General features: G+C 51.7%; 1 protein-coding gene across 4 annotated transcripts in view; it reads left to right on the forward strand.

The window, feature by feature from the left end:
• HDLBP (high density lipoprotein binding protein) overlaps nt 1–16,300 on the forward strand; it is a 1,657,332-nt gene that overhangs the window by 797,943 nt on the left and 843,089 nt on the right. For all 4 annotated transcript variants that reach the window (XM_078665718.1, XM_078665720.1, XM_078665719.1 and 1 more), the window contains exon 15: nt 1,538–1,624. In XM_078665718.1, the coding sequence (XP_078521844.1) occupies nt 1,538–1,624 (87 nt within the window). The remainder of the gene's footprint in view (nt 1–1,537; nt 1,625–16,300) is intronic.

A 16,300-nucleotide genomic window follows, 5' to 3' on the forward strand; every position in this document is an offset into this window, starting at 1 on the left:
CTGGCAGGAAACCCTTTGTCCTTGCCTCCTGCTCTGGGAGGACTATCAGCAGCAGGAGGGCAGACTTGTGTCTCGGTGGCAGCATCCATTTTGTGCAGCTAAGGCTCTGTCTGACTTTAACCGGGGTTACAGGTTACATACATGTCGTGTCCCTCTAGAACGGTGGAATGCTAACCCCGTCGCCAGAATTGGCGAGGGGTTAGTATTCCAATTCGTATGACACCTTACTCGACATGTTTTGATAAAGCGATACCAGAGTTGGCATATAACCGCGAGGATTATAATGCACTTAAGAGTATATGGTATGCGATATCATGGAAACGGCTAAGGGATGGATCCCGAAAGCCGCAGACAGGCTCAGCTCATGCCAGAGCACTATCTCACACGATTCCAAGCACTCTGCCTTCAGGATTGTCAAGGCCTGCCATAGGAGTGACTGATAGGAGATCTGTGTGTCCATTTAGGTTTAGATATAGGTATACTATATCTAAAGCAAAGGGTGATTACACCACTTTGCCCCAGCTGTCAAGCAGCCAGTTGTGTCAGATTTGGATGGCCAGCCAGGGGTGGCATAATACATGCTGCAGCCCCTGGTAGGCCCTGGGTACACCTATGCCCTGGGTACCTAAGGTACACTGTACAGGGACTGATAAGGTGACTCAGTATCCAATTAGATATGTACCTAAGGTACATGGAATCCATTTTACAGAGAGCAGTAGGCCTGGGGTCCTGAATAGCAGGGCCCCAGGTCAACTAAGTCAGAAAACCAGCAAAACACCAGGCAAAAAGTTGGGGGCAACCATAGTCAGGGATCTACCTTCCTACATACATCATCCCCTTTTGTATCGCTTTGTTCCCCCTAAGTTGGCAGAGTATGCTCAGACGTGAGTCCCTTGCTCACTTTGCCACTGGATTCAAGCTAGCCTGGCTGATGGCTGAAATGCCAGAAACCGGTCCCAGGATGCTTGTTTCCAGTCCATGGAAGACATGGCTTGGCAGTTCGGGCTGGACTGTTCCCATGAGGCACAGTGTCAGACTGATTTGCATATGGCCATTTCTGAACTGGGGTGGCAGAGTGAGCTAAAGAATGGTGATGGATTAAACCCAGATCAGTTGACTGGGGGTGAGTGTTTGATTTTGCTCAAGCGCTCCGTCCATCATCCCCTTTAGTATCGCTCTGTTAGCTGTCACACTACCAGGGTTGGGTCAGCCGAGGCCCACTGAACAAAGAAGCGATCCCAGCGCTTTTGAGCCAACACAGAAGAAAAATTCATATTGGAGTAGGACTAAGTTTGATATGCATAAAGGTTGATCCCTTTTTTGTAGAGATGTAAGAGGCAAACAAGGGACTGGCAAGTGGCTTTGACTGATTGCCACTGGCTGACAATTTCAGTTTTGTGTTAATCATATTGAAGGACTTCAACATTTTTATTTATTTGAAATAAATATAAGTGCTCTTTTAATGCTGTATACGTGGGTGGGCTGTATAGGGTTATTATTTCCCCTTAAAGCTCAATGTTATCTTTTTTTTTTCTAGGTTGAAAACAGCTATTCTTTATCTGTCCCCATCTTCAAACAGTTCCACAAGAATATTATTGGGAAAGGAGGTGCCAACATCAAAAAGGTGAGGTACAAAGGATGTCATTTTAAAGAGTAGATCAGTTTCTATAGCTCTTTTCAAACACCATGTCTGGGAGGTGGTGATATGGGTGGAGGCTTTCTGGCCTTCTAGTTTACATGTCTGCTCACATTTACTTAAACTATGGCCATGTGATGCAACATGGTAGGAGCGTGCATATTTAAATGGATATCTGACCTTTACGCATGGTAACACCTAAAAATAATAAAGCGCAGCTGCTATAATGCCTGTTAAGGCATTTTTTAGTTATTTTACAATATTAGATGTGACAGCTCGTTTACGTATGCCAGTGTACATACTTCCACAGGCTACAGACATACCCCCCATCACTTTGTTTGCTGTCTGGGTGGTCCATCTGTTAATGTTATCTAGAACGCTATCCACTGTGTGCACCCAATTAGCTGCTACAGAGCTGCTCTAGAACCTAAGAATCAGGTCAGCAGAGCTGCTCTAGAGCCAGAGAACCAGGTCAGCATAGCTGCTTTAGAGGGATAGAACCAGGTCAGCAGAGCTGCTGTATAGCCAGAGAAACCAGGTCGGCAGAGCTGCTCTAGAGCCAGAGAACCAGGTCAGCAGAGCTGCTCTAGAGCCAGTGAACCAGGTCAGCATAGCTGCTCTAGAGGGAGAGAACCAGGTCAGCAGAGCTGCTTTAGAAGGAGAGCACCAGGTCAGCAGAGCTTGTTTAGAGGGAGAGAACCAGGCCAGCAGAGCTGCTTTTAGAGCCAGAGAACCAGATCAGCAGAGCTGCTCTAGAGCCAGAGAACCAGGTCAGCAGAGCTGCTCTAGAGCCAGAGAACCAGGTCAGCAGAGCTGCTCTAGAGCCAGAGAACCAGGTCAGCAGAGCTGCTCTAGAGCCAGAGAACCAGGTCAGCAGAGCTGCTCTAGAGCCAGAGAACCAGGTCAGCAGAGCTGCTCTAGAGCCAGAGAACCAGGTCAGCAGAGCTGCTCTAGAGCCAGAGAACCAGGTCAGCAGAGCTGCTCTAGAGCCAGAGAACCAGGCCAGCAGAGCTGCTTTAGAGCCATAGAACCAGGTCAGCAGAGCTGCTCAAGAGCCAGAGAACCAGGTCAGCAGAGCTGCTCTAGAGCCAGAGAACCAGGTCAGCAGAGCTGCTCTAGAGCCAGAGAACCAGGTCAGCAGAGCTGCTCTAGAGCCAGAGAACCAGGTCAGCAGAGCTGCTCTAGAGCCAGAGAACCAGGTCAGCAGAGCTGCTCTAGAGCCAGAGAACCAGGTCAGCAGAGCTGCTCTAGAGCCAGAGAACCAGGTCAGCAAAGCTGCTCTAGAGCCAGAGAACCAGGTCAGCAAAGCTGCTGTAGAGCCAGATAAACCAGGTCAGCAGAGCTGCCCTAGAGCCAGAGAACCAGGACAGCAGAGCCGCCTTGGAGCCAGAGAACCAGGTCAGCAGAGCTGCCTTGGAGCCAGAGAACCAGGTCAGCAGAGCTGCCTTGGAGCCAGAGAACCAGGTCAGCAGAGCTGCCTTGACGCCAGAGAACCAGGTCAGCAGAGCTGCCTTGGAGCCAGAGAACCAGGTCAGCAGAGCTGCCTTGGAGCCAGAGAACCAGGTCAGCAGAGCTGCCTTGGAGCCAGAGAACCAGGTCAGCAGAGCTGCCTTGGAGCCAGAGAACCAGGTCAGCAGAGCTGCCTTGGAGCCAGAGAACCAGGTCAGCAGAGCTGCCTTGGAGCCAGAGAACCAGGTCAGCAGAGCTGCCTTGGAGCTAGAGAACCAGGTCAGCAGAGCCACTTTAGAGCCAGAGAAACGGGACATTGGGGCTTATTTACAAACCCCTTGCGCAGCTGCTGCGTCACTTTTACCCACACAAAAAGTGAAGTACCGGAGGTGCAAGGGACTTGTAAATAAGCCCCATTGTGCCCATTCGAACGCAATGAAACAGTTACGTAACATTCACACCACGGAAAAGGTGACCTAAAGCACCAGTTTCTAAAGTTCTTGTTCTTTCCAAGTTACTGGTAACTCAAGTCTCCTGCCTGAGGTCTACTACATTTATTGCAATTTAAAACTTCAGGTATCAAAATGCAAAGTTGTGTGAGCTATTAGCCGTACACTGGCTGAACAACTGCCTCCTACCATAGGACTGTTACAAGTGTCTACAAATCTAAGAATGTATTTTGGGAAGTAGATGATGCACCTCCTGCCTGCAACATAAAACAAACATTTCCAGTGCAATAGGGCTTGCATTACTAAAGGTTTGAGCTATTGGCGCGTTGCAAATGATAATGTTTGTTAAATATTCCAGCAGTAGCTTAAGTAATGAAATAAAATCCATGTAGACCACCAGTACCACCACCACTAACACAACCAGTCCCACCACTGCTACAACCACCACAAGTACCATAACCACCACTACAATTATTACTATTCCTACTCTGTGGTGATAGTAATAATAGTGGTAGTTATGGTACTGTTGGAAAATGACTATTATAAATTATTGTTCGAGGCATGTGGGCTGCTGAATTCATATCTATAGCATAGATCGCCGCCTAGTGTTGGGTCCGGATGATTGCACATTGTTGTCCTGGAAGAGTCTTTGAAGTATCACGAGATAGGTGGCTCCTCCCCTGGACTACAGTGCGCATGGGCATTAACTCCATCCTCCGATTGTTTTTTTCCGCCATTGGGTTCGGATGTCTTTCGTTATCTCCAGTTCGGAATCAACATAAACTTTTCGAGGCTCGAAGGCCTTTTTCATACCGTCTGTATTGTTTGCGTTCGGTGCCCGGTTCTATTCCGACTCAGTTCCCAAGTTGGATATCCAGGGAGTCGCGTGACTCTTCGGTGATCGAGGCCCAGTCGACGCAGCAAGACCCTCGACGACACAACATGGAACGGAGCCCGTTCAAGAATTGTCCCGTGTGTGGATCCAAGTATCCCCACATTGACGTCCACCCGGTGTGCAACAAGTGCCTGTCGCCGGACCATGATGAAGCCGACTGTATGGCTTGTTCCAGGTTTCGTTCGAAGAAGACGATTCGGCTTCGGCGCATGGAGGCCCGGCAGTCGGCAACGGTGGACATCTTCGACAGCGAAGAAGCAGACGAACACGAAGTTCAGATGCAGATTTCACCTCCGGCGGAGGAAATAGACTACGACTATGAAGCGGATGTCGAAGGCCTAGACGTAGAAGAAGTCGTCGACGAGGTAGGAGACGACAATGAGGCCTATGGGGCCATGGAAGATAGCTCAGAGGAAGAGCTATGCCCCGTTCAAACACTTACAAAGGCTCAGGTCGAGGGATCGCCACACGGCCTTACCCAAGACCTTCTAACAGGATCCACGGCCCCGCCTCCAGGCCCGGCTACGGACACTTCGGACACTTCGGCGGTGCCGCCATTGTCGAAACCGAAAGTGAAACCTTCGGTGTCGACAAAAACTAAAATGGTTGAAACGCCATCGAAACCGAAGATGTCAGCTCCCCTGTCGGCACCCTCGTCTTCCGAGGTGTCGGGGCAACCCAAGCCGAAGAAGGCTGTCGACCCGGTGAAGTCGGGCAAAGGCGTTGAGCCAAAGTCCAAGAAGGGCGTCGAGCCGGAGTCCAGCAAGGGTGTCGAGCCGAAGTCCAAGAAGGGCGTCGAGCACAAGTCCAGCAAGGGCATCGAGCCGAAGACTGGGGCCCGGAAACCAGTTACCCAGGCCGCCGATCCAAAACAGTCGGCGTCGGCGTCTGCTGTCACGGAAGGAGGGCGTAGCGCCCCTAAGAAGGATGCTCCGACGCCTCAGCTGGAAAAGACCAAGCCATCGACGCTCGAGTCTTCACATGTTGGTGGACCGAGGTCGTCTGTCGGGTCGACGAAACCGTCCGCTTCCTTTACGAAGCAGGTCTCGGACTCCCTCAAACGTATCAGGGACAAGGCTTCGACGGAAGATCCAAAGACACCTTCCGCCCCGAAGAAATCTGTCCCAACGTCGAAGTCTTCGACGCCAATCCTCTTATCGCTGCCGCCGAAGGTGGCACCGAAGGCCTTCGCACCACGGTCGGTGCCCGAAGCGCACTTGCAGGGTTCTACGGGGTCGAAGCCTACTCACCCGGCTGGGGGCTTGAAGCATCGTCCACCATTGGTAGAGGAGCAGTCGGAGCGTTTCATCGATGCCGACACCGGGAAGCTTACGCTTTACAAGAGGAAGATTACGGCGACCCAGCCTTTGGAGTCATACACTATTCCTCTAAAGCGCAAAAAGCCTGCTTCAGATTCACCAGTCTTGGTCGAGCCACTGGTTCCTCGGACTCCATGAATTGCCACACCCTCACCAACTTATTCAGATGTGGAGAATGCTGGGGATGAGGACGAGGAGTACAACTTTCCTACCAACACGGATCCAGATGAACAACAGGACTCATTGCAGAGCCAGGAGACCAGGGGGATAAGCAAACCCGTCCATGACCCTCAGGTCTACAACGTCAAGCCCTCTCCCACTGAGGATTCTGAGGCATTTAATGCCTTAATTGAGAGGGCAGCAAAAAACCACGACGTTGAGCTACATACTGACCCTGTTGAGGTGGACTTCCTCTTTGACACTTTTTCAACAGCTGAAAAGACTGTAAAGACTCTCCCAATGTTAAAGGGGGTCCTGAAACATGCTGCGGACATTTTTAAGGAACCCACGAGGTCCAGGGTTGTCAACCCTAGCATTGAGAAAAAGTACAGACCGGCACCTGGCGACCCTACCTACATCAAGGGCCAGTTGCCATTGGACTCTTTGGTCGTTTCTAATGCCCGCAAAAGGGCGAATTCGCAGACCACTGGTGAAGCTCCTCCCCCGGACAAAGAATCCAAAGTGCTGGAGGCATCAGGAAAGAGAGTAGCAGCTCAGGCTGCCAATATCTGGCGTATCTCTAACACGCAGGCACTCTTGGCTAGATACGACAGGGCACTCTACGACACACTAGAGACCCTGTTGCAGCATCTACCAGACCAATATAAAGAGGCAGCGGAGATGCTTATCCAGGAAGGGAAGCTCATCTCCAACGCTTCCATTAAGTGTGCACTAGACGTTGCGGACACTGCAGCCAGGGCAATTAACACGAGTGTGATGTTGAGACGTCAGGCATGGCTCAGAATCTCCGGGTTTAAGCCGGAGATACAAACTACAATCCTCAACCAGCCGGTAAACCCTGACAGATTATTTGGTCCTGAGGTGGATACCACCCTGGAAAAAATAAAGAAGGATACCGAGACTGCTAAGTCCATGGGAGCTCTACAGTCCCAACAGTTTCGAGGGAGCACTTTTCGTCGCTCAGGCAATAGGGGTGTTACCAGAGGCCAGATGTCCCAGCAAACACAATTCAATAAAGGTGGGGCGCAATCCTCTTACTCCAAGCAGAATAGAGGAGGTTACCGGGGCAACAGCACCAAGGGCAGAGGCAGGGACAACAACAACTCCCGTTCCTCCGCCTCCAACAAACAGTGACGCCCTGTCACTGCCCCCCGACCATTCCACGCCTGTCGGGGGGAGACTCCAGCAGTTCCTGCCAGTCTGGAAATCCATCACCACAGACAGGTGGGTCAGGAAACTTATCCAGTTCGGTTATTGTTTGGAGCTCACATCCACTCCACCCAACATACCACCAAAACACCGTCCTATGTCCACAGAGCATTTGCACTTATTGCAGCAGGAGGTTCTTGTCATGCTGCAAAAAGGCGCAATAGAGCTCGTGCCAGTGGAGGAAGAAGGCACAGGAGTGTACTCCCTGTACTTCTTAATCCCAAAGAAGGACGGGTCCCTCAAACCTATTCTGGACCTCAGGCCCCTGAACCAGTATATTCTCTCCGAACACTTCCACGTGCTAACGCTGCAGCAAGTTCTTCCGTTGCTCAATCAGGGAGACTTCCTCGCAACCTTGGACCTCAAGATGCTTACTTCCACATTCCACTCCATCCATCACACAGGAAATCCCTCAGATTCACCATTCAAAATCTGCATTATCAATTAAGGGTCCTTCCTTTCGGAGTGACCTTGGCACCCAGAGTGTTCACGAAGTGTCTGGCGACAGTGACTGCGCACCTCAGAAGACAGAACGTACATGTCTACCCTTACCTGGACGACTGGCTGGTTCAAGCAAAGTCAGCCCAGCAGTGCGCCGCCGACATGTCCCACACCATTCACCTTCTTCACGGTCTGGGCTTCTCACTGAACTATCCGAAGTCGCACCTTCAGCCGGCCCATGTGCGGCAGTATCTGGGCGCGACGATAGATACTCTGGCGGCCACGGCTCAGCCAAATTCAGTGAGGATCGACAACATCCAGTCGCTAATCCAAAAGTTCAGACCGCAACACTCCCTTCCAGCGAGAGTGTTCATGCAGTTGATAGGCATGATGGCCTCCTGCATCTTCATAGTCCCGCACGCGAGGTTACATATGCGTCCGCTCCAAGAATGCTTGGCGCATCAGTGGACTCAGGCTCAGGGGCGGTTGAAAGACCTAGTGTTGGTGACCGGTCGGGCATACAACTCTCTGCATTGGTGGAATCTACACAACCTTTACAAGGGCCGACCGTTCCAGGAGCCTGTGCCACAGATTATCCTGACGGACGGATCTCTCCAGGGATGGGGAGCTCATGTACTCCACTACACGGTGCAGGGACTATGGACGACGCAGCAAAGAAAGATGCACATCAACTATCTAGAACTGATGGCAATCTTCATGGCGCTGAAGGCATTCAAAGTACATCTGTGCAACAAGGTCGTGACAGCCATGTACTTCATCCAAAAGCAGGGAGGTACACACTCTCCACAGTTGTCTCATCTGGCTCAGAGCATGTGGAAGTGGGCCATTCAGAAGAACATCTTCCTCATGGCGGAACACCTCCCGGGCAAGGACAATCAGATGGCGGACCAGCTCAGCAGGTACAGCCACCAAATTCACGAGTGGGAGATGCATTCATCAGTACTCCGCCCGTACTTCCAGCAGTGGGGTCATCCAGAGATAGACCTGTTCGCCACAAGGGAAAACGCAAAATGCCAAAGCTTTGCCGCCAGGTTCCCTCACCCACAATCGCAGGGCAATGCGATATGGATGAACTGGTAAGGCAGATTTGCGTACGCTTTTCCCCCAGCACCTCTCATACCGCTGGTGGCAAGAAAGCTAAAGCAACACTCGATGACACTCATCCTGGTTGCTCCAACGTGGGCACGCCAACCATGGTACACCACGTTTCTAGAGCTCTCCGTGGTACCGCATCAACGGCTGCACCTCACACCCAGGCTTTTGACGCAGAACCATGGCGACATTCAGCATCCAGATCCGACTGCCCAGCTCGACAAGACCCGGCTTCCCTGGCACCTCCGACCTCTACTCACCTCTACAGCCAAGCTGAGAACCGTGAGTGCGACGAGACCTCAAGGGACCGACTATTGCCAAGACTGCACGACTTCTGCACAGCAAGCCCGCCGAGTAATCTCCTGGCGAGTGCTTTGGGGTCCGAGAAGCCCCGACCCTGAGCAGCTCCAGCACCGAAGAGCAGCCCCCCAGCATCTCCACAATCGGCGTGGGGCCCTTCTGCTTTTTGCTGCTCACCGCGTTGTTTGGCTACTAGCCCGCTGGCTTGTGGCCTTCTGAACGACGCCCGACGACATCACTGCTGCTGGTCTGGTTGCTCCAGACTGGCTCTTGCTCCCTTCCAGAAGAGGAGCACCCCGGACCCTCCTGGTCCACTCAAGACACCATTTTGAGTCCACCGCGTGGGCTTGAATTAGCCAAGGCTTTGTTGCCCAATCCTGGGTACTTCGACGCCGACAGCTTCATCCATCGTGGGACAGCTCGCCTCTCCATCCTGGTCGCCGACAACGCCTCCTGGTCCGTGAGATCTGCAGAGCACAGCGTCGCCCACTCACCTAGTCGAGGTGACTACCATCCGGTGCCCACTGACTACTGGCTAGTAGTCACGAACTTGGTCCCCTCTGCTTTCAGGTGTCATCCATCTTCCAGATCCAGGCTTGGATCACTTCGAACTCTCTTCACTGGTCGCCTGCCAGCATCTTTCTTCCAGGCTCCTGGTCCGTCAACGAGGATTCCCGACGTCTTTTGAGACATATGCAGCTGCAGCCCCTGGGCTAGGTACTTTCGGCATTTCGGTGCCCCAGCATAGCCTCACTATCCAAGGGTCAGGATCCACTGTCGTTTTCTCCCTACCAGGTCGGGTTCGCCTGTGAACACTAACTTTAACTTTACTAGCTACCATAGACTTTGTCCCGCATCCCGCGTGAGAGTGCACACTCTGCACCCGAGTCCCCTAGGTCTCCTAGAAGTAATCAAACGATTCCCTACTCAAGTCCTAGCGATTCCAAAGCCTATTAGTACTGTACTTACCTGCTAGTAATTTCGCATTCCACTTTGAGAGTATATGGTTTTTCGTGCCCCTCGGGCATTTGTATATACTGTGCTAACTTAAGTATTTTCGTAAGAGTTTTGTTGTGTGCCTAGCACCCTGTCCTCATAAAGAGTACAGGGTTGTTGTGATTCTAATAAATACACTGTTTATTTTCATAACACTTGTGTGGTGTCCTTTCACTGGGTGTTCAAGGGGTAATGTGATGGTAAAACAGCTGGCTTAACACGCCCTCTAGAGTCTTAGCCTTAGACTGCTCGTATCCATGCTACTAGGATAGCTGGTCTATAAGGTTGACTTACAACCAATCATCAATAAGGGTTGTTTGGACTGATATATAGTGATCACTAGAATAGTGAGCACTGCACATCAGGCCAACTTCTCACAATAATCCTATAAAGCGCTCTGATACCTTCGGGTCTAGCCAGCGCTATATAAAACTCTTTAAATTAATAAATAAATCATACTTACCAGTAACCTGAATTTTCTTCCATAGGAAACCATTAACTGTCTTTCTGTGAAATTTCTTCTAAGTGTCGAGTTTTGCAAACTGCAAATATTCTTTAAAAATCGTACCAACTACCAAAACGTAAATATTTACCTGTCTTAAATAGATGTCCCAATGATGAATCTAGGAGTCCAGTACTGGATTACAAAAGTAACGTGAACATATTTTACCTGCAAATTGAATTTCCTTCCATAGGAGAACATTGGTAATTTCACTTGAAAAAGTTTCCAAGTGTCAACTTTTAAAACACAATAATATTCCTTAAAAATCACTACTGTAACTAAAACGCTTTTACTTAACTGTTTTCAGGACATGTCCCCGGACTGAATCTAGGATCCAGTTTTGTGGTTGGAAAAGTAATCTACAAAGTAATTTATTGCATTTAACTGAAAATTCCCATTGAGCTCAATGTTGCATTGTGTTTGAAATTGTGTTGCCTATTGCAACAAACTGTACCTATTGCATTCAAAAAGTCTAATGCCTATTTGAAAAGTATTTATCTAAAGTAACTCATCCTGAGAAAGTAGATTTTGATACCTTGTTAGTTCTAAAATAAAACAACAATATCTTTAGATACAACTCAATTGGCCTAGAGATCTGAAAGAAACAGGTTAGTGTTAGATTCCTTACCTTCGAATAACCCCAGGCGTCAGACTGGATCCGAAGTTTGTGTAGCAGTACCCCTGCGCGTCGGTAGGTGTCGTCTGCAGCTCCGCGTCTGTCTTTGGTGCCGGGATGACGTCTGAGTACTTAGACGCCGCCCTTGTGCGCTGACGTCAGTTCTTCTTTTTTCCGCGCCGGCAAGCGCAGATCCGGAAAAAGCAGTGACCCTTAGTCTTTTTTGACTAAAGTTTTTCAATCCTTTTTGATCATTTTTTGAGTCTTTACGACTCCAGGTGCCGATAGGGATGCCCGGGTTCAAGCCCTGTGCCGATTGCAGCTGACTGATGTCGGTTACCGATTGTGAGAAGTTGGCCTGATATATGATGCTCACTAGTTCTAGTTATCACCTTGTATCAGTCCAAACAACCCTTATGGTGATTGGTTGTAAGTCAACCTTATAGACCAGCTATCCTAGTGGTAGCATGGACAAAGCAGTCTTAGGCTAAACTCTTTTGGCATGTGAAGCCAGCTGTTTTACCGCATATAACCCCTTGAATACCAGATGAAAGGACACCACACAGGTTGTTATGAAAATAAACAGTATATTTATTAATAACAAACACCTCTGAACTCTTTATGAGGTCAGAGGGCTAAGCACATGACAATCTCTTAGGAAAAATACGATAAGTTGCACAAAATTACAATGGTGCCCTAGGGGCACGACAAACCATATACTAAGTAAGTGGAATTTGAGAGTCGATAGAAAGAATGGAGCTGTCCAGAGGCTGGAGGTTCGCTAGGACTACGCTATCTTCACCTTAGGTAAGTAATAGGAGGCCCATGGGACGCGTGTGCAGAGTGTGAACTCACATGCGAGATGCGTAACAACGTCTATGGACAGTACAGTTCAAGTAAAAGGTGAGTACGGACAATCCTGAATAGGTAGAACCAAAACGACTGTGGAACTGAACACTAGGACAGTTAAACTACCCTGAGCACCGAAATGCTCTCGTTACCTCACCCACGGGCTGCGGGTGCATAGGTGTCAAAGTGTGTTGGGTTCTCGCGTTGAAGTCTATGGAGCCTGGAAGAAAAGATGCTGCAGGCGACCAGGAGGAAGATGTCCGGTGCGATCCAAGGGTGGATCGGTGAAGAGGAGGACCTGAAAGCAGAGGGGACAATGTTCAAAGTCACTAGCCAGTGACTGGAATCGAACCAGGAAGGAACCAGATGTCGTCGTCGCGATCAGGTGAAGAGTGGACGCTTGTCTCTGCAGCCACGTGGACCAGGAGGTGTCTTCGATGACCAGGATGGAGGCAGGCAGGCTCTCGCTTTCGGCGGTGTTGGATCCGGAATCGGCGTCAACAGGCCTTGGCAAAGGCAACCCACGCGGTGAGTGGAAACGGCATCTGGAGTGGACCAGGAGGGTCCGGGATTCTCCTCTTTTGGAAGGGAGCACGGGCCAGTCTGGAGCAACCAGACCAGCAGTGGAAGTTTCAAAGTTCGTCGTCTAGGAGGCCACTAGCCAGCCGGCAAGTGACCAGACAACGCGTCAAGCAGCAAACAAGCAGAAGGGCCCCACGCAGATCTCGTGGATGCTGGAGGGCTGATCTTCGGTGCAGGAGCTGCTCGGGGCTGGGGCTTCTCAGTCCCCAAAGCACGTGGTCGAGTGTACCTCGGGAGTCGTGCTGAAAGCGAAGTGCAGGTTCGTTCAAGATGGCCGGTCCCACGTGTCTCGTCGCACCCACGGATCTCAGCTGTGCTGCAGATGTGAGTTGAGGTCGGAGAGGTCTGGCAGTCCGGGTCTCGTCGGGCTCTGAAGTCTGGATCCTCGAGGGAAGACGACAAAGTGAAGCCGCTGGACGCTTGATGGTGCCAGCAGTTGCAGGGTGGACACTCCTTGTCCACAAGGGAGATTCTTCAGTCTTCTGTGGAGCAGAACGTCGAAGTCCAGAGTTTCTTCTTGAAAGTTGTTCAGGATAATCTAATTTGGAATGGGACCAGCTCCTACCTTTATTCTCCTAAAGGGGAATGCACTACTGACTAGGTCCCTCCCCTGGGTGGGACCAGGAAGGGGGGTGGCTACACCCCCTCTGCTTTGTCCGGTTTCGCGCCAGAGCAGGGGCAGGGATGCCCCAGCAACTGGTTTGAGCCGGAGTATGCACAGGACACCTTGTGTGCCCCAGGCATGTCTCATTCCTTTCAGACCTTTTCCTAACCAATACACAAAATCCTGTCTGGGGTTGTGCTAGCACCTCCCAAGGCAGGAAACCCTTTGTCCAAGCCTCCCTCGCTGGAAGGACTCCCAGCAGCATGAGGTCAGACTTGTGTCTGTGGTGGCAGCATCCATTTTGTGATGCCAAGGCTCGAGTTAACTTTAATCGGGGTTCTCAGTTACATACATGTCGTGTCCCTCTAGAAGGGTGGAATGCTACCCCCGTCGCCAGAATTGGCGAGGGGGTAGTATTCCAATTCGTATGACACCTTACTCGACATGTTTTGATAATGCTATGCCACGTTAGCATTTAACCGCGAGGATTATAATGCACTTAAGAGTATATGGTATAGCGTTATCATGGAACAGCTATTTGGACTTGGTTCCGCAAGCTGCAAACGGGCTCAGCTCATGCCAGAGCACCATCTCACATAATTCCAAGCACTCTGCCTTCAGGATTGATAAGGCCTGCCATAGGTGTGACTGATAGGAATATATGTGTCCATTTTTAGGGTTAGATATAGGTATACTATATCTATAGCAAAGGGTGATTACACCACCTTGCCCCAGCTGTCTTAGCAGCCAGTTGTCAGTTTTGGATGGCCAGCCAGGGGTGGCATAATACATGCTGCAGCCCCTGGTAGGCCCTGAGTACACCTATGCCCTGGATACCTAAGGTACACTGTACAGGGACTGATAAGGTGGCCCAGTACCAATTGGTAAATGCACCTAAGGTACATGGAGTCCATTTTAACAGAGAGAGCAGGAAGCCTGGGGTCCTGAATAGCAGGATCCCAGGCCAACTAAGTCGAAAACCAGCAAAACACTAGGCAAAAAGTTGGAAGTTGGGGGTAACCATAGTCAGATATCCACCTTCCTACACCGATCCCCACCGTCAGTGCCTCTATTGCCTTGGGGCCGACCACGACGACAAGTCGGTCCCGCGCCGCTCATTGTCCCGGTCCAGGAGGGGGTCGAGGGACCGGTTGCGGGGCCACAGTCGTCGAAGCTCGACGAGTCGTCACAATCGTCGAGCTTCAAGTCCTCAGGTAAGAGGCACAATAAGTCGAAGAGGCGACATCGCTCTTATGACTGCCCCCCCACTCCCCCCCTGACGCTCGCGTGATGCGGCTGGGGGTTCAGGCGACACCGCCGGTCCCTGGGCCGAATGCGACGCCGGAGATCGATGCCTTCCACATGGCCATGAGGTCGCACTCTCCTCCGTCGGGTTCTGCGGTGCCTTCGGGCCCCGCGGTCCTGACTTGGAGCCCAAGCAGTCCGGGTGCTTCGGCGCCGTCTGGTGTTTCGGCCCCGGTGACTTTGGTCCCGGCGTCGCAGGGCCCCCCTGGATCCGAATCCGGGTCGCCGCTGGTAGACCGTACGACCTTTCTGGCGTCAATGCCTAGGGTGTGGCCCCCAGTGCTGTCCCTGCACAGCGCTGTCCCTGGTCCTTCCCTTCGTCCGGATCTTGCATCGGACCGGCGTCGCTCGACGCCACATTAAACGCTGGCAGAAGAGAAATTCTTCTATGATTCAGTGTTAGACGGCGACCTCGGGGGCGAACAGGAAGCGTACCTGACCACCCGGGAGCTTACCTTCCTAAATACCAAGACGAGCACTGGCGGGAGACCTCTCAGGGGGAGAGTCTCCAATCTAGGATCGTACACACTATACCATCACCACACGACAGAGACACCACACCGGAGCTTCTTGAGAACGTTTCTTTATCTCGTGATTCAAAAGAGGATCTTTATGATCGGCAACGACAGGTATTTACAAATAGGGTCAGGGCCCATTAGAGTCTCGATCAGGGTACGGGTAGCGGGACAGTCTTATGGTCCAATGTCAATATCGGTGCGTATCGGGCGCACAGCTCTCAATCCTCGAGCCGGGGGATACGATGCGATCTTTTGGGGTCCAGCCGGACCAAGAGAGTCAGTGAGCCGCGAGTCACTCAGCAGGGCTCAGGTGGTTCCAGCAGGAGTCCTTCTCCGCCACGCGAGCCGCGACCACGTCAGCAGGGCTCTCGTTGTTCTAGAGACGAATCTGTCTAAAGTCTTGGAGCCTCCCCAGTAATAGGCCTGCTCCTCTTTGATTTCCGGAGTTCTGGTATGCAGGGGTCTTGACACCTGGGGGCCGCTTGTTGGGGTTTCCTGCCAGGCGGCCCTTTGATTCATTCATCTCAGGTTCGGGAGGAGTCCCAGACACACAGCAGGCGTGGAGGCTGGAGGGGCGATCGAAACTCATCTCTCGAGGAGAGGTCGGAGGTGTGAGGAAAAACTGCTCCTCCCTCTCCCACTCAAGGGAAGCGCGCTGTCCTCCGGCCAGGGTGGCTCTTGAGCTCCCCGTCGTGACAGTGAGGTCTAACATCCTCACGGAGGTCCTTAGGCCCCAGGCAAGCTCTTCGGAGACTCTACTGCCGTTTAATGAGGCTCTCACGGATGTCCTGATGGGCACCTGGTCCAGGCCCGCTACAGGTCTCCCTGTAGATAAGAACGTCGCCAGGCCCCACCGCCCTGCTCCGGGCGACCCGAGTTTTCTGTCCACCCACCCCACCCGAGAGCCTGCTTATCCAGGCCTCTACTTCCCAGTCCGCATTCCCGACTGCACCTCCAGATCGGAATCCAAAAGGTATGAACAATTCAGCAAGAAAGTGTTCTCCTCCCTCAGTTTGGGGTTGGGGTCAGTCAACACCGCTTTCCTTTTGGGCCGTTACACCCACTCCCTGTGGGATACGGTTGCGGCCGTGATGCCAGTGCCCAGAGGGGGCCCGGGTGCGGGTGAAGCTCGCTCATGCCCTCGCGGAGGGACGAGACGCAGCGCGGTACTGCATTCGATGTGGGCTGGATACCACGGACTCGCTAGGCAGGGCGTTTTTCACGTCTGTGGCGGTTCGCCGCCACGCCTGGCTGAGGTCCGCCAACTTCTCGGCTGATGTCCAGATCACCCTCATGGACATGCCGTTCGATGGCAGCCACCTCTTCGGTGGCAAGGC

Source organism: Lissotriton helveticus, chromosome 11, assembly GCF_964261635.1.
Source record: "Lissotriton helveticus chromosome 11, aLisHel1.1, whole genome shotgun sequence".
Classification (NCBI taxonomy): domain Eukaryota; kingdom Metazoa; phylum Chordata; class Amphibia; order Caudata; family Salamandridae; genus Lissotriton; species Lissotriton helveticus.